The sequence below is a fragment of the Columba livia genome, chromosome Z, assembly GCF_036013475.1.
Source record: "Columba livia isolate bColLiv1 breed racing homer chromosome Z, bColLiv1.pat.W.v2, whole genome shotgun sequence".
Lineage (NCBI taxonomy): Eukaryota > Metazoa > Chordata > Aves > Columbiformes > Columbidae > Columba > Columba livia.
Window position 1 is genome coordinate 26,549,857 of NC_088642.1, and position 19,424 is coordinate 26,569,280.

A 19,424-nucleotide genomic window follows, 5' to 3' on the forward strand; every position below is an offset into this window, starting at 1 on the left:
TTTACCCATGTAAAAATAAAAAAAGCAGTATACCATACACAGCCATGGTAGGCCCTGGATAGCCCAACTGACAACGTGGAGGTACATACAAACAAGTAATACTTATGCCCTTCCAGACAATACACAAAAAGAAAGCAAACATGACCTAAGAAGTAGATGCTTATTACTCCTGCACGTTACATATATGCATGATGCAAGTTAGCCTAACTTCACAGAGTGAATCTTTGCACACAAGTTAGTGCCTACTTACCTAAACTGTTTTAAAATCAATTTTGATTAGGCTGCTACTTGTGCATAGACTAGATCATAGCTCAGCACATGCTTACCATCAAAAAGCCACAAAGAAACAAAGGAGAAGTATCTATGAACAGACCTTGAAAACATCACTTACCTACCCAATAGTCATTAAAGAAAAAATCTGCCTGGAGAGAAGAAAGAATTAAGACATCTATTTTCATACAGCTGATTATTTTAACATGAATTTCAGGTTGCCCTACTACGTGAAAATAGTAGCATATTAACAACTTGCTGTCTTCTGGTTCTGTTGGCTTTTTAGTGTCTTTGTCGATGCTCTAAGCTTCCTGTGAGAAATTAAAAGCAGTCAGTCTCTCAACTCTGAGCCTTAAATGCAGCAGCATATTTAGAAAAATAAATCCATTGCCCTTTGTTACTTACAAAGCCACCGTGATTTCCCGCTTTCAGAACAGGCATTTGTTAATGCAAATGCATCAGGCATCACATTTTTTCCTTATGTTTCAGACAGCAATATTGCCAAAAGTACAAATTTCTATGTGTTCAAATTTATTTTGTACTTAAACTACATGTGGCATAATGAATGTGCCAACTCTCAAAAATCACACTGCAGTCTGAGTTGCACCCTCTGCTAAAAGAAGTCTCACAAGACCACAGCAGTACAAACACAGAATAATCTTCAAGACAATCTAAAGCAATTGAGATATCCAGATAAATGTCCTGGGAACTTTCTGAAGGGATACTTGCAGCTGTAAATAGAACGAGGACAAGAAACAATGGAGAAATTGAAGCACAAGAGGTTCAGACTGACTATAAAAAATACGTTTTCCCCACGGGAACAGACAAGCAGTGCGCAGAGAGGCTCTGCAGTCCTTATCTTTGATGCTTTCTTCAGATGGTTTTCAAGGCCAGAACTCTGCTGACCCTGCTTTGACAATGAGCTTGGTCTACAGATCTTCCAAGATCCCTTCCAAACTCAATCATCCTGTGAAAGCAACACCAAGTCCACAGAGATCTTTCTGGTCTTTCATCTACACAAGTCTTAGGTGACATTTTCTAACAGTACAGTTTATAAGTTGTCAGTGCCCTGGCAATGCTACCATGATTGGGGAGGGCCCTCAAAAAAGCTGGAACAGCTTATTAATTTGCACAGACTTCCACAGACTGCTCCCTCCAAGGTAGGCATGTTTATTCACTGTCAATGTTGCCCAGGTGCTCAAACCCCAGGACCCACAATCAGCTTAGTCATAGGGTGAGTAGCCACTGCCCAAGTTCCTGTTTCTTTCCCAGTGAAAATATCTCTGGAGGGGCTGGGGTTTTTTGCTTTGTTGTTATGGTAAGGGAGGGAAGGGAACCTTCTCTCATATTGATTGGAAAGGAATGGTCAAGCATCAGCTTGTGCTTCTGAGAGAGCTGTGGGACAGCTCTGGAGTACTGCCGGATCTATTCCGTACCCACATTTGCACGGTGACCAGCTTGCCAGACTGAGTTAAAACAATTCCCGAGGTCTAGTTTATATTCCCAGCTGGGCCAGCTAGCTGGGATTTAACACCATCGTAAATGCGGGTGTGACGGTGGCGTGCGCTGACAAGGGAATTAGGCCATGGCTGTAAAGGACTACTCCTCTGACACAGGGCAAGCTCAAGCAGCTCCACTGTCCCCATCACCCCGTTTTCCTGGAGGTCTGGCAGAGGCAGGCGGTGAGGGGCAGGGGAGCAGCCTGAGGCTGCACTGCAGCAGGGGTGGGAGATGGAGCCAGGGCCTGGGGAGGGTGGCCCAGCCAGCACCCAGCACCCAGCTCTGCGGTCATGGCCAATGAGCTGCTGGTACCACCAATGCCCTGGGGCTGGAGCGACAGCCTGGGCTCAACTTCCTCTTAAAAGTCAGGCCCCTCTCTCAGCTGCTCACCTGCTTCTCACCCCTGACTCCAGTCCTCTGTCTCCCTGCCTCACACAACAGCTGCTGCAGCCTGTCTCTTCCCTGCTTCCCTCTCTTCTCGCTTTCAGACAAAAGGGGGGATGGCAGCACCTTCTTTCCCAGTTAATCACCTGTCAACAAAATCTCCTTCAACAACATAAAATGACAGTGACTCCCCCTAGCACAAAGCCGCCAAAAAAGTCTGAAGTCTTGCTGCTCATGCATCTTCAGAGTTCGGTAACACTGGTGGGCCACCTCTTTCTGAAAGGACATCCTTGGAGAGGGTCTCTCTGGCCGTGAAAACAGCAGCACCCAGCATCGCCAACCCGCAGCTCAAAGCTTTCCCTTTCCATGCCACCCCGTGGACCAGACTGTCCATCACTACAGCACCAGCGGTCTTTGCCTCTTGGAACTGACAAGGGCCTGCAATACCCCAACCCCAGGCACCCGTGTGAGTTCAGAGAGCACAACACACCATCCTGCTACAGACATGGCAGGACAAGTATTGTGTAGTTAGTCCCTCTGCTACTTTTTCTAAGTTTAGATGGCCTCAAAAGTGAGACATTAGGGGTGGGGAGGAACCAAAAACCAAACCAAACGAAACCAAACAAAAAAAGCCACACCTAACAATGTGCAACTTTTAGCTCATCTCCGATAAACCGAGCAATGCTTATATATTCTCTAGTCTTGCTGTAGAAATAATGTTTCCTGAAAATTTAAACTGTCCCTGTAAAGTCTTTTAGTTGACTGAGACAAGACAGCATGAAGTAAAATTTCATCCCAAGTTTTAACCCTATCAAAATAAAACCAGAAGCATGCTTAAAGAAAATCTCAATTCTTAAACTTCAAAGGAAAATATCCCATCTAAAGCCTATAAGGCTGGGTAAGGTTTTCTAATGTGCCATGAGCAAGGAATAAAGAGCAACCAAGTATAACTTTAGATTATTTAAAAAAAAAATACTACTACCTGTATTTGTTGGATGTAGGTACATGTTTTGCAACATCCAGTTAAAATCAGAATAAAATTATAATAAAGTTTAAATGCTCAATTGTTTAAATGCTGTATTAATAATAGCTAATTTTAAGTTTATATGGAAAATTAGCTGGTTAATTAAAATATTTCCGTGCAACTTATGCTTATTTTGATAAAATTGGAGCAGAGGAAAAAAATCAAAACTGGGAATGTTTCCCTTCTTCTACTCAAAGACAGAAAATGATGTCACTACTGAGACATGGAAAGATACAATATGGAGACAAAGTTCGACAAACACTCAGTGCCGGTAGCCATAGATAATATTCCTAAGAAAGAAAGAAAAACAAACAAACAACAACGACAAAAAAAAAAAATGCACACACAAAACCAACAACCACAACTCTATGCCTTCTCTGCATAAAGGGAATTAATTCTTATCCTGCCATTAAAGGTTTGTTTCTCTGATATCTTATATACTTTTCACTAAAGATCTCACACAGAGGAAAGTTGTGTAACAGTCGAATGTGTTCAGAACACATAAATCACAGAAACCTATCCAATAAACAAAGATTACACCATCACAATCTCTGACCATGGATTTGCAAAGAATCAACCAGCTGCTTTTTCCAGGATTCAGTGGTATGCTGCTGCCGCGTAGCAGAGAGGTTGTGAGCCCCCAGATAGCGTACAGGGGGCACACACAGGAGTAGTAAACTGCCTACTGGAGAACCAGCTCTGATTTCCTGGAGCTGATTCTTGTCAATTAACATTTACATATTTACCAGATATATTTACTCTCTTCCAATGTCAGAAAGCTCATTCAAGCAAGAAAAACAGCAACAGCAGAGGATAAAACTGTCTATAAAACGTCTTTATGTTTAATCCAATTCTTGTTCTTATTCATGATCAGTAATAATTATACCTGACAAACAGGGGAGAGTCTTTCTAAAGCACATACCACAGACAGCCCTGCAAATTAATCCAAGTATTCTGTAAAACTGTTTCTTCATTAAGTGGTAGCATTCCCCAAATATACAGTTTACTATAACATCTGGATCCTTTCATTATGCCATTACTCCCTTCGCTATTCTTGAAATCTCCTTATAACAGGAAAACATTTTCAAAACATGCTATGGCATGTTAAAGCTCAAAACTCACCACCTCAATTCAGCTATTAGAAATTTACACCACCTCTTGTTTCTACGATAAAATGTACCAGCACATCCAGCTTAATTTAGAATTTCCCCAACACCCCTGCTTAGTTTTTCCACTACAATGCAAGTTACTGATGCCCTAAAAAACAAAAAACAAAAAGATATCTCAAACCCCACAACATTTGGCTTATTTTAAATACGGTCTCCTCAAAAACATCTCTCCCCTGGTCAACCATCAGTGGTTCTTACATTGCATAGTAGCTATGACCCCTGCATTTGAGGTGGCACGATCAAAGGAGCCCTGGCCAGACTTGGAAAAACATTTCCACTGAGAATGGACATACTGCCTGTCAAAAGGTTATTCCCACTGCGTACAGGGAGCAGCTCATATTACTCCAGTGTAACATGAAAGTGCAAAATCTAGCCATAGTAATCCACATACATGTTTTTCTTTCCAAAAAGGGCATATGGGAGACACCGAGTGGAACAGAACATCCGTATTATCATTTGAAGGGAGGGAATGGACGGGCACGGGAAAACTTCCCCAATCAATCCAGCTGTAGGAACTAGCCTCTTAAAAAAATACATTAAAAATTCTGCCTCTTACCACAGCAATTACTTCTCTTCAATTGCTTTCCTCCCCTTTAGTTAAAAATTTATATATGCAAATATACATCTCCACGTAGATAATCACACACATACACACGATCAGACTTTTACACTCCGCGGAAGACAAAATAACTTTGGAGGCGTAAATCTTAATGTCAATGACAGGAAGGCTTTGGTGAACCATTACCATAAATCTGACAAACGCTAATTTGATGGGTGGCTGTATCTGTCTGCTGCAAGACCAGTCTAGACAGTCTATTGAGAAATCCTAAAACACAACTGTTTGTTCCCTGTAACACCATCTGGATATGGCAATAAGAGCCGACCCAGTGCCATTCACACATGGATCAAAGCACATGCTAATGCCATCATGAAGTCATACACATAAAAAATTCAATCTGAGAACTCTATGCAATTTTCCTAAGTCCTCAGTGAAGAAACCCCAGACTTAGCACAACTCAAGCTAAGTGCATGAAGAGGGGGAGAGAGTGGAAAAAAAGAAGAGAATATTTAATGAGCTTGGCCTTCCCGAGGAATGTTAGGCCACCCATTGTATTGGAAAAGGCTCATGTCACACTTCAGTCATGGCACCCATCAGGGTGCCCCTTTACAAAAATTGATCCGGAGGTTTTTGTAATTACCTGTTTCAAACAGAAAGAGTGCCCAGAAATACAAGAAGGTTTCTGAGGTGTAAATCTTGCATTTTCTTATTTAAGACAGAGCTGGTAGAATTTGCAATATTGCAGACAATATTGAAAACCCCTCTCTCATTAAACTGCACCATGGCACTAGATCAAAGCACCAAGGGCCCCCTATTGAACTTCTCTAAATATTACAAACATAAGAACAAGTCTGGCAATGCAGAAAGTAAAAGTAAAGCCTCCAAAAAAGAAAACATAGCTTCCCATTACACAGCTCAAAAAGGCACAAAAACATTATATAGCCATACTGCAAAGTTCAAATTGAAAAAGTTTCGTCTTCTCAAAAAAAATAAAAAAATAAAAAAATCAAAGATTACTGTCTGTCTGTTTTTCTGCACAACTCACTTCCAAAGGCTTCTGGGGTGCTGGGGTTTCTGCCCTTCAAGAGGTCTTGTAATTTTTATGTAATGTAATGCATTATGTAACAAACTGAATAACGTGCACAAGACATTTAGTTTTGTCATAAAATGCACCTTTTTTTTTTCTGTGAAGTATCCGCTAATAGTAAGCTTCCAGCAATTATATTGTTCCCAGCCTTTTAATCATTGAGACTGTATTTCTCATTTAACTGTTTTCTTTTTATGATGTAAAAGTTTATAAGATGCAGACTTTGGTCTTTCTGGGAAAACCATAGTATGAAGCCAGTTTGCCTATACTGAAGATGTATCAAGAGAGAAAGCAAAGGCAGGTTTCAACAACCATTTTGATACAAGCTCCATCTTTAAAAATTGACATCCTGTCACTTAAGTCTTTTCCTCCAATCTTTGGAAAGCAATCCAAATACTCAAATTGAAGTATTTCATATAGAAAACATTGTGTAAAACCACAATCCTAGGTCTTTAAATTCTTTTCTTTGTGAATTAAAAAAATGACAAGTGGGAATATTTATTTCTGCCATCATGAGCAGTTCAGTGCAAGTTAAATATCTACTAAAACTGCATTTTAAACTTTTATAGTCTGATGTTAGTAATTTCCTTATTCCGAAAAAAGAACTAGCATTTTAACAAGAATGGCCTGTCATAAAATACTGCATCCCTAATATAATGTTTCATAAAATTACTGCAGAAAAATAAACTCCTTAGTTCCTTTACAGAACCCACACCAAAAAAAAAAAAAAAAAAGAAAAAAGAAAAAAAAAAGTAAATTTGCACACAAATACACAAAAATCACTGGAACTAAACTTCCAAACACAAATAATTTAATAAAACTCTCAGTCTAACTTCAAAAACATATGTACTTGTAAAAATACAGTTACAAAGTTACAACAGCTATACTGTGGTGCATCACTGAAATACAACTGTTAAAAAAACTACACTCTACAGTCTTTATGATCTTCTAATTCAGTACCTCTATGGAAATTTACATTGTCTTTAAATATCTAAGCTTTGTATATGGTTTTTAATAAAAAACATCAGAAGAGAAACACGTTCAAAGTGTTACAGAGATAAAATATTCTGAGGAACTTTCTGCTAACACACCATTAGAAGGGCCAATACTAATAACTCATTTATTAGTGACATAGATTTTTTTTTCCTTGAAGATTAACATTAAAAAAAAAAAAAATAAAGGAGGGGGGGCAGAGAAAACTTATTTTTGTAGTCAGATGAGTCTTTGGGACAAAAAAATGATCAAGCAGTCCTTCTGTTCAAACTGTGCTCATGGACAAACACAAATAAAATCTTCACAAAGATTTCCGGCCACAGAAAAGCCACGAGAGATTGGCCCCGACTTAAGACTCAAAGACTGATAAACTATGAGTCATCAAATTTTCAGACTGTAGAGACGTTTCAGTATGGGGAAGTGGGAGATTTACAGGGATGAACTGTGCAGCATGAACCAACAGTTGTTTCTGCAGAAAGCAAGTAATTCCCCTTGAGGAGAAAGTTAGGAGCATACACATTGCAGTGATGTCTCGTTACATCTGCAATGGCAATAAATGGCATCGTACTAGCACCAGAGTCTTTTCTATCTGAATCACGTACAAAACAGTCAAGCGAAGAATACATAAGCACCTAGTTATCTATTTATAAATAAATACCCACAACATCCTCTTCCCTCCAAATTTCGACACGGACAATTGCCTTTAGAGAATTTACCTAACTCTAGATAGAACAATATTTAACCCAACTATTAATGTTTCAACAGCAGACATGTAGTGGAGGGCATGCTACGCAGGATTTAAGATTTCTGGTAGCTCCCCTTCAAGCACTGCAACAGGACAGCATTGCCATCTACTGTTCACTGCTGCAGCAGAAGCCTTTCACACACCTCCTCCAGGAAGTCTCCTCTGGCTCAAAACCACCACCTGTCCTAAGCGCCAGGCAGCGCAGAATAGAACACCGAGCCTTGAGAAGCCAGTCGTGGGGAAGACACCTACAGCAGTAAACCGCTCTAGTAATTCTAGAATTCTACATAATACAAAATGTCTCTTTTTTTTAATTAAATGTCTGAGAAGCAGGAAGTGCAGCACAGAGCAGACAGCGCTGCAGCTGCTCCCTGGAGCAGCACTGGTGCTCGGGGTCACCGGGCAGCGCCCGCTTCTGCTTTCCCACCAATGCAGCCGTACCCCTGTGAACACTGACACAGTACAGACATAAACAAACTTGTTTGTATTCTCAGGACAAACATTATAAGGCTACAAAAATTACATACCCAGTGTTGTAAGCACAGCAATCATTAATTTTTCAAATTTTAGCATAGCAAATTTATTCCTACCAAATGCTATGGACACAAACCGTGCTTCCATTTAAAAATAACGCTTGCAGATAAACCATGCAGTAGTTAATCAAAAGATATTTAATTCAGTTCTTTAAAAAAGGGGCCAGGAATTTACTGGCATGCCCAATTCAATTCAATCACGATTTTGATATGATGAACAATTAAGGAAAAATAAGCACAAGGATTTATTTGTGCCACTGACTTTCTCACTAAAAGAAAATAAGTCTCTCTGGTAAGTTCTAAGGATTATGCTTGAGAACTCCATTCAAAAGAGTGCTCTTCCAATTAAGAACAAATTTGGGTCCCCTGTAAGCAGAGAGACACAATTTAAAGAAAAGAGAAGATGGATTTTGTCAATGGAACACATCTCACATGGCACAATCATAATATTGAAATTACTGAAAATAAATGTTTAAATACACTGAAGACAAACTGAACTGCCCTATTAGGAAAAACAAAAAAGTTATCACTGCTTTGCAGGGTACAAATAGTCATGTAATCATGTCAATCGTAAGGCAAGTGCCATGTAACTACAGTACATAATTATTCATGTCTCACAGATTACATGACAATAAAAGGGTACCTGTTACTACATGTAGTAATTTAGAGTTGGTGGTGACAGTTGGCAGATGTTGAAGATAACTTTAAAAAGATGAGGATAATTGTGAAATCTATAATTACAATATTGTGAAGTTACACACTCGGAGGGTTTTGGTTTGCTCTTGTTTTGTGGTGTTTTGGGTTTTATTCCTGACTGGTTTTGTCTTTTTGATTCTATCAAAATGTGAATGACATTTCAGAAACCACAAGTGCAGTCTGTCTCTACAGATCTGCAAAGTTGTTATAGGTTCGGTGGCCCTGGAACTTCCTTAAACAAAACAATCTGTTATCAAAACATGACCAAGATATCAACATTAAATTTTGAATTGTTACAAGGAGCCAAAGATGACCTTAAGATTTTACCCTCTAGCTTCTCTTGTGTATTTCTCTTCCAGTGATATCTTTAAGATCTAAAAGCTCTCCCAGAGTCTTCACTCTTTATTAACAGGGTATCAGTTTTCCCCTCAACAGAAGATGATTTCTTAATAGGAATTAATACTGGAAGACAGTTATGTAAGTTACAAAAGAAGAGAAAGAGAAATGAGTAGCTAGAATTATTAAATAGTTTTTAAAGTGTCCTCTTCTGGAGAAAAAAAAAATCCATTATTAGATGGAATTTGGTGGATTGCTGACAGTAACAAAAAAAATGACAGGAGAAGTTTAATACACACATCTGTTCGAGAAAAAGCAAACAACATTTTGATGATGACGATGAAATAATTTCCATTCCAACAGTAACTCAAGAAGATGTTAAACAGAAGCTATTAACTGGACACTTCTGCACCAGCAAAGCTGGGTAACTTGTATACAAGCGTGCTGAAAGAGATGGCACAGGTACTGGCTAGACTGGTAATGCTTCGTGTCACTGAGCTTTGAAAAACTGGAAAAGTTCACAAGAACAGAAAGAAGTCAATATTTACAAAAGACAAACTGGATGCCCTAAATAATTACAGGCATGTCAGCCTGAAGTAGATTTTGTGAAGGAAAACAATTTTTATGTAGTGAAATAGCTGATGAGAGATTTTATTATGAACAATTAAATTACACACTGAATGCCAAACAACAGGTCTACAGACAATAGACCTTCTGTTTTTAAACTGGGTTTAAAAAAGTATGTCTTTACGTAATATTCTTAGTCTACTGGAATACATTCAGTTTGGCACTGTAGGACATTTTGCTTAATCCATTAAAACAATCCAATATCAACAGAACACTCTTAAAATTGTGTAAGTTTATTTGATTTATGGGCTTCAGGATTTACCTGTAAACAAGGAGCTTTCATCAAGTGATGCATTTCTAATGTGATCCCATGGGACTGGCCAATGCTGTCTGACATTTACCAGCACTCATCCCAAAGAAGCCCAACATCATTACCAACAGAGAAAGAATACTGACAAATTTTTAAAAAGACAGCTTGCCAAAGCATTACTAGGTGTCTAGTAGCACAGCAATATAATTTGGAATAGACACTCCTTGAACAAACCTTCAGAAGATAATCCTGTTTCAAGCAACTAGGTGTGCACTGGGTTTCTTGGAGAGAAAGTCGCAGAAAGCAAATCACAGGCCATGTTGACTATTGTGAGTGCAAGCAATACTAAGTATAACAAGAAATGCAAAGGTGTACGCATTTGCATCCAGAAACAAAAAAGACGATGGTGTTTTCTTCCCCAGAAAGTAACACTTTTGAAAATGCTTTTGGGAACGGTAGCTAAATTTTCATGGGGCATCTGTAAGGATCAGTCATAGCCTGAAAGGACCGATATTGGTCTTAGAGATTAGGGAATTACCAAATTGGAAAAGAAAGATTTTATGATATCTGTAGCTGACACAAGAATAATTTCCATCACACTGAAGTGGTCTTTCCTGATGTTCTCAAAAAAGTGTGTTCAAATATGCAGAAAAATATAAACTAAGAGGTCAGGGAAGAGTTATCTGAATGAGTAAAAAATGAGGAAAAAACATCCCTGATAATTCAGGGCTTGAGAAACTCATAATATTTGCCTCCCAAAAAAAGGGGGGGGTGGGGGAGGAAAATCTTCCTGATTTTCCAAACATACAGAAGAGGATCAAAAATGCAATAAGCATTCATTAAAAGCAGTTAAACACAAGAATATCTTGCCCAGACAGTAGCAGACTTTCTACTACTGGAAATACGCAAATTGTAATTAGATACTTCGACCCAAAAAGATGGTTTAGTTTGGAGGATACCTATAGACTTGATTATGACTAAAGACAAGGTAATCAAAACAATGCCATCTGAGTTTATGTCTATTCATTTATACCGGATAGCCAACAACCATGGCTTTACTAGAACAGAGCGCAGGCAGCGGATGTCCTCGAACATCTCCATGCTTGGTTCCAAAAGTGCCATCACGTGCTGTTCAACATCTCGCAGTGCTGGCAGATGCCTGTGTTATGCTCAAGCATCACAGACATGGAGATTAACTCACCAAGTAGAAACAGCTCTAACGGAGACAGTACGTATTTCACTAATTTACAACTGCTATAGGCTGAACTTTTGCATTTACGGTAGTTCAGACACAGCAAACAGCACAAAGTAAACAGCTCCGCCTTTACAGCACAGCAGCTCAATCTTTTCAACACCAAGAGAGAAACAGCTCTTTCAGGACACCAGTGCACATCAGGCCAAAGAGGAAAAGCAAACCTTTCCATGGAGATGATGTGATCTTCTCCAGAACACGGCAGTAGAAAAAGCTTCCTGCTCGTGTGGCCTGTCACAGGGACTTCAAAACATTCAGGAGAAATCACTTCTTCAACAGGAAGAAGAAAGGAGGCAGATGGAGAACAGGAATACCATTTTTTTCATTTTCCCTTTCACTCTCTGCTCCAACCATGATGCCAGCAGCAGGAGCTGATTAAGGAAAGAGAGGAGACCGGCAGGTGTCTAAGTGAGATGGTTGCTTCTCCTGCTACCACTTAGAGGCCACAGGACGTTCCTTCATCCGCGCTGCTGAACACAGGTGAGGAAGCATTTTTTGCTTGTCCACTCCTATGTGCCAAATGGAGGAAACCTGAAGGACAGAAAACGACTGCCTAACAAAAGATGGACCATATTGACTTCAGTGTTACTTCAACTCGCTGTCCACTTCAGAAAGTTTTTTATCAAAATTAAATTCTTGTTCCATGTTTGGTGCATCTCACCAAATTCCATAGAAAAGGTATCCAGATTTCTGTTGAAGAAATTAGTCCTGGATTGAAGACATTACTCCAAAGAACTTCAGACCCAAGAGTTAAGAGTGCTGTTTGCCTCTCTTACAGCAAATAGTACAAGGTTGTCCAGGCTAGCCTATGCTGCTGGTCACATATATGCAACCCCTATGATTTTTATAGATGTGCCCAACTCTGACTGGAGTTAGGTGAACTGTTCTGGGAGTGCCCAGAAAGGAACAGAACCCCAGCAGTATTTTAGTCAGTGAAGCAAGCAGAACCAGCTCCTAACACACAGGGAGGACATCGTTTATCTTAAACAGTAATAGCTTTTATCTACTCCATTTCGAGAAGTAATAAACCATCAATTTTTCATTTAGATCCAAAAATAAGCCACGTGTGCATGCAAACAGATCTGCAAAGTCTGCAGTACCTCAAGAATTGAAATGGTGTCTGTAGCTGACCATTAACAGGTAGCAATTTCGACAGTTTTTATTCAAACGAATGCAGTAGAGAAAATTCACTTTAAGTACAGTAAGCTTGAAAGAAAGGACAGTCACCAAAGTGTCAATCAGAAGTAAGACATGATCAGTTCCTGTTGATACCACACTTCTTTTTTCCAGCTGAGAACATATTAAAGGGAAACTTCATTTCAGAGAAGAGTGCCTATACACACCCACATTGGAACAGATTACCAACTGTCAGGCTAGCAAAGGCAAGCATATTTCTCTACAGCAATCCCTTCTCTTCTCAGGAGATATATCTTATGCAAACAATACTTGCTAGCAACAAAAAATTTATTATGTCAACAGTTTTCTAGTTTGTTTTGCTATTTAATATCAAGTCTGTACCATACATAGTGTGGGAATTAAAAAAAAAAAAGTGAAAAATGCATGAAGTCATTTGTAATGTTCAGGTCACATTCAGAATAGTTTCTTTAGAAAAGTCTGGAATGATTCTGAGCTACTGCAGGTGGCCTTTAAGCGTCTTTGAGACGTTCTCATGAGTCTTAAATACAAGACAGATCCAAAGTTAAATTGAGCCAACATGTTGAAAACAAAAGAAAAACATACTCTACCTGGCATAAAGCTCTCAGCAAGCCACAACACAAATGTTGTTAGTCCTCTCCATACAGCAACATTGAAAAGATGGGGCTAAATGGACACTACAGTATCCCAGGAAAACTCCCCCCTGCAAATTCAGTTTACATTTAATAACTTGCATATTAAAAAAAAAAAAAAAAAAAGGTAGAAACTACACTTTTTCCATAACAAAGCTTTAATGTCACCTGAAGCAAGTTATCATCAAGTTGAAATCAAGTTGTCATGTTTGAGATACCAGTTTATACACAGAAGACACATGCTTCTACCTTGCACAGTTTTATTTCACTTATTTAGGGATTATTTAGCACACATCAATGTCACAGAACATACTTCATTTCCCACATGTAGCAAACTGTTTCTATCTGGAGCATGGCATTTGTCACTTACCAATCTGAAAAGATAAATAACTAATCCATGATCAGGAAAAACCCAAACAGTAATGCACCGAAGTATGATAAAGGACATCTGTTAACGAAAATAATCAGTTTTCTGGGCTCTAGTATCAAAACTTCACTGAGTTACAGTAATCCATCTTTTGCACTTTGCTCTTCCTCTGTTTCTGGGACAGTCAGGATCTAAAAGGAGTTACCACCAACAGGTGGTAACAACCCAGAAGACCTAGAAGGCACAAAGGAATAAGGCTTGTGGAAATGCAACCTGATGATCAGTCAAGTCTTCACTCAGCAGCTGAATGAATTCTCTAAGGCCTCCACTGGAGGTAATTTTATAAACTCTCAGAATAAGTCTCAAGACTTAACTATTCCCTTTCATAGAAACTCAAGGATTTGTATTAATAAACATTTTTTCAGTACACTGTCCATTAGGAACATGGTACAAAACATGGTCGGACGGAGTGGACACTCTTCAGTCTATATTAACTCAAAGGTATGCAGCAAAAGGTTTCATGAGACTACTAACAACTTACCGCTGCCAAAAAGGTAGGCTCACTCCTTTCTGTGTTCCTTCCCAGCTGCATATTCCTGTCCCATACATGCCACCAGCCCTTGCTGCTAACCTGATCCCTCATACAGGACCATTCAACTGTCAGAAAACTAACAGAAGGGTGAAAAAAGTAAGCCAGTTTGCTAAGCTGGCAGAAAACTAAACCAGTCCTGGTGAGTACGACCACCACATACACAAAGTTTACTTCCCATGCCAAAGCAAGGGGAAAGGGCGGTCACCAACCTCAGAGCAAGGCTCCCCTTCCAGCAGCCAACTGGTTCTGGCAGCTCAGCTGTACCATGGAGCCTCATTCTAACCATTCTCTCATTTTACAGGTTTGAACATTTATCTGGAAAAGAATTTGAAAATATCATGTGGCAGCTATCCATACTATTATGAAATAGGTAGGTGTTTCAGTGAATCAACAAGGTCTCTAGACTCTAGCTCAGAACTACACAGATTTTTTTTCTAATTCTCGTTCCCTCATGTCTCAAAACTTACTGTTGAACAATTAAGAGTTAACTAAAGAGTTAAGTATTCTTGGTTTTAATTTTCTTTTTTTTTTTTTTTTTTCCAGATAAAACTCATCGTCTGTCTCATTTGGAGCCACTGCTGGATTTCAGTGCTGGCCTAACTTGTTTGTTTGCATCCTGAGGTTTTCTCTTGGCTCTCTGTTTGTTCTCAAATATATCTGGAATCTTTCTTCTCTGTAGACCTTGGCACTCATCAGCACTATGTCTTCATGAGCTTTGCAATACAAGACCTAAGGTGCAACAATACAGAATGTGCACCCCCAAGAACCTAACCGTCTAACCAGAAGGGATTTACATTGGTTCTCTTTTCAAACCAGACAAATCTATCTTGCTGGCATGTCTTTTTCCGGAGTGCCTAATAGCTTAGTCAAGATAATGGAAATGGCAGAAAGGCAAACTGAGGAATAAAAGCGTCATAGCCAACTTCTCCTTGCCTCAGAAATCCTGCACCTATTTCAAAGAATTAGCTATGTAAAAACAACCCTGCCTTGAAACAGCACAGTGACCACTTTTCTCCTTCTCTTCTGTAAATACTCCATAATCGGAAAACAGAAGATGGATAAGGTTCTTTTTCTCCAAGGAAAATTGCACAATGGTCTAGAGATGAAACAGTTGTGAAAACAGTAAGTACCATCAATTACTTCAGTAAGCTAAAAAAAATAGCTACTTCAAAAAGGATAAAAAGGGTTTTTTCCCCCACACAAAATATAATTAGGCAGCAAAACACTCTGTTATAAGATACTAGAGAATCCAGCAACTGACAAGTATCAAAGAGGTTCTAGCTATTTACACAGCAGCAAGCACATTCAGAGTGCTGCAGTGACAGGGGGGGAAAAAAGGCGATGGAATTGATAGAATATAAAAAAAAAAAAAAAAAAGAAAAAAAAGAAATGTTTAAAACAACCTTTAACCATTATTCATTGCATAAAGTTCTCACAAACATGCAGATTATTCCATATGCTCACTATGGGTGTTTTTTATGTTTTTAGTGACTGTTGGAGAATATGGTCCCAGCTGCATCACAGGTACAATGTATGACAGTTTTTATGTTTGGTTTTTTTTTTTTCCCGTGCAAATGCCACAGTGAGTAAAAACTCTTTCTATTCATTACTTACATGCCACAGGTGGTTTGCTTCTATAAAAATCAAATTTAAAAAATGCAAACACAACAAAACTAAGGCAAACTATACAGAGCCTAACTGCTGTACATATTTGCAAGGCAACCACAAAAAAACAGACCACTGCGGACCCTTCCTAGCATTTATCTCCCTCCCTTTTCTCCCCAGTTTAGGCAAGGAGGAAGACTGCTGAGGGCTGTCACCCTCCCTGCAGAGCAGCAGCACTGCAGAAGGTGGCTCCCTCTTGGCTTCCCACAGGACAAAAGCCTAGAAATGTTGTCAGCTGCAGGCGGAAAGGTTGTCTTTCTGTTCCTAGATTCTATAATACATCCCTCTGCCACGACACTAAAGCTTTGTTAATTTCTCACTACCATCACATCTCTCAGATGTCAGGCTGAGTCACTCATACACCTAAAACTTCCACTGTGCAGAAGGTGCTTAGTTTCCATGAGGTGCTGCACTGAATCATTTCACATCCCTGAAGTGAACTATTCCAAGCTAGGTCTCCCTTTCTGCCACTCGAGAGCTACTCGCAGGCTCTCTGTACTCCTGTACACACACTTCAGGCCACCCCTGTTCTCCTCAATTTAAAAGTGCATTGGCTTCCAAGCTTCATTTCCCTCTTCCTCCAGCTTGCTGTACCTCAGACCACACAGTCCCGCAGCAATTGTTTGCCCTGTATTGTACTGAAAGCAAGGCAACACTAGGGAAAATAGTGAGGAAAACCCCCAAACAAAACCAGCTTTCACCCCCTCTCCCCACTGCGGCTCCTCCCACCCTGCTCCCCACTTCAGAATTCACCTCTCCAAACTTCTCCCAGCCTCCTCCTCACACTACACCTCCTTTGTCACACTCTCCTGGCTGGTAGGGACCTAAGAACTGTTCCTCGCCGGTAGGAATGAGGGCTCCATGCTTTAAACTACACATTAAAATTAAGTTTGTCTGCAATGTTTTCAGTGTGGCATGCCAGGTCTTCACTGAAACATGAATCCTCATCTAACTACAACCTTGTGTTCTAGCAGCAGCATAGCTGCACCTGGGCTACAGGCACACCATCCTGTGTGTAAAGTAAAGGTAAAGTAAGAAATAGTGACAAGTCCGAAAGCACTGAGCGAGACGGCGACTTGCAGCGCGGAACTGAAGAGCTGAGGCCTCCCATCTGTGTGCCCCTTCCTGGGGCGGTGCGGCAGCGCGCCGCAGCGGGGCCGCCCGGCGGGGGCAGCGGCGCCCTCCCGTGGGCCGCCGTGGAACGGCAGCGCTGCCCTCAGGCTGGGGCAGGGAGCCCACGTCCCGCACACAGCCCTGCTCCCCACAGTACTCCTCGGGGCATCTTTGTCCCCCTCTCCGCAATGGCGCGGGGGGGAACAAGGCGATCGCCCCCGGACAAGTACCCCCCTCTGCTGTGAACGCACTTCTGTTCTCCTACCTTGTCTGTCACAGCTCTTTCTGCTTTGTCAAAGCAGGCTGACAAGCCCCGGGTTAAGCTTACAGAACAACATAGCAACTGGTTATTCCTAAAACATAGGAAAGGGATGGATTCGATAGGGGGAGTGACGTGCAACACATACCACACGAATTTAAATTCAAAAGAAAAATCATTTGGTTGTGTTCTTGGAGGTTTGGGGATTATTTTTTTTTCCCAGACTTTGAAAAATCCTCCTTGAAAATACATTAAATTCTTAACACTTGTGAATTGCAGTCTCAGTGATTTGCTACCAAAATGCGACCAACGTTCTGGAAGAATGAGATCTGCTATTTAGACAAATGCTGCTTAGGAGACTCACCTGCTGAATTGTCTCCATACCTTTGCTGGACTGGGTTTGTCAGTGTACAACTTTTTAATCTGCAAAATAAAAGTTTTCTAAATAAGTTCTTAAGTAATTTTCTAATGAAATTGTCTCCTAGCTCTCTCAGGTAACAGAACAGATGCATAACTCAAAACCATATCCATAACACAGGGAATTCTAAAGCCAACTACAGAAACGCAGTTCAACCCCATTGGATGTTCAGGGGATTCAAGACAACCACACAAACCTATATACCACATATACCAAAGGAAGCAGCTTGCACTTGATTAACAAGGAAGGAAAGCAGGCAAGTTTTACTAACATCTTCTGAAAATTCTTACCTGGTCTCTTGGGTCTTACCTGTCAGTATCAGAAAAGAACAAAAGACACAAATTAAAGATTCCCTCTCGAGGGAATTAAGTCTGAATGATTCAATAACTACCTTGGCTTTCACTTATTTAAACCCAACAATACCCTAGGTATCTGACCCATATATGCACCTTAGTCATGTTCAGGTACATTCTTCAAATCACAGATTGTAACAATATTGAGGGAATATAAGAAGTAGTCAGAAAATGAACCAAAAATGTGGATGATTGAGAAGACCTCACTTGAAGTCTGACTCTTTGGTGTGCTTTACCTTCATTTGCTGTGTTTCAAGTTAAAGACACTTTAATCCTTTTCCCCTTCAGAAAAACTGCTGTCCTCACTAAGGACAAAAGATCACCCACAGACTGTCCAGGAGGAGAATTTCCAACAGTGTGCAAGAAAAGAGTCAGGGGTTACATGGGAGACTGTCCCACAGAAATGCTGCACCAAAAGATGCTGCCGGCTCATCTTGATGGTGACCAAGATGTGGCGAACTACAGGCTGAGTGGACTTATTTTGGTTCCAGGAAACCAAGTAAGCAAAACCTCTAGAAGAGAAAAAACTATTACAATCTGCTCAGGCAGACAAGTTAAATGGATAAAAATTGGTTTGATTATTGGATTGACTTAGACATGGCACACAAGGATTTGTACTCTACCTGGACTGCAGTAATAAAGTGGAGAACCACAGGGGCCCAACCTATGGCCTGTCCTGCTTAATTAACTTCATCAGTGACCTGGGAGGAGTCACTCTTGTTAAGTTTGCCAATGACACCAAACTGGGGGGAACAGCGAATGCACTGGAAAGCAAGGCTACCATCCAGAGGCACCTGGGCAGGGTGGAGGAATGGGGGCCTTGTGCAGTTCAGCACAGAGAAAGGCCAAGCCTTGCCCCTGCGAAGTCAGAGCCCGAGGCAGTGGTCCAGGCTAGATACTGTTTGCCTGGGCAGCAGCTCTGCGGAAAAGTCCTTGGGGTTCTAGGGGACAGCGAGCTGCACAGGAGCCACTCTGGGGCTGGCAGCAGCAACGGCCATTAGAATGAAGCACTACAGAAGCAGCCGCTAGACCAGGAGATTGAGGGAAGTGGTGATCCCCCTTGACTTGGCACTTCTTATGCCACATCTAGATAAGAAACTGAGTCCTCTGGTTTGGGCTCCCCAGTCCAGGAGACTGCCAAACTGGAGCAAGCTCAGCTGAGGCACCCTACCACGCCTATGGGCTGGAGCACCTCCCTTGCAAGGGGACCCTGAGGGACGGGGCTACTTCTGACTGGCGAAGGGAAGGCTTTGGGGGCACCTCAGAACAGCCTTGTCCTGCCTATGGGCAGGTCACCAACAAGACACAGGCAGGCTGTGTCACGGTGGCTGGTTGAGAGTCAACAGACAGAAGCTGAAACAAGACAAGTTTGGACTGAAGATAAAGCAAAACCTTCCTCTCTACAGGAAAAGCGCAACAGCAGCCTGTGTCGTCAAGCTTCACTG

The 19,424-nt window shown here is 40.8% G+C and overlaps 1 protein-coding gene across 14 annotated transcripts in view; it reads right to left on the minus strand.

Moving 5' to 3' along the window:
• Positions 1-19,424, minus strand: part of ARL15 (ADP ribosylation factor like GTPase 15) — a 234,539-nt gene that overhangs the window by 176,077 nt on the left and 39,038 nt on the right. For 6 of the 14 annotated variants that reach the window (XM_065045198.1, XM_065045203.1, XM_065045202.1 and 3 more), the window contains one exon: positions 17,593-17,631. The exons of 6 other annotated variants lie outside the window; for them this stretch is intronic. In XM_065045198.1, coding sequence (XP_064901270.1) covers positions 17,593-17,631 — 39 coding nt within the window. Of the gene's footprint in view, positions 1-17,572; positions 17,632-19,424 lie in introns of all 14 variants that reach the window. 2 more of the 14 variants (XM_065045206.1, XM_065045205.1) reach the window with 1 other exon arrangement.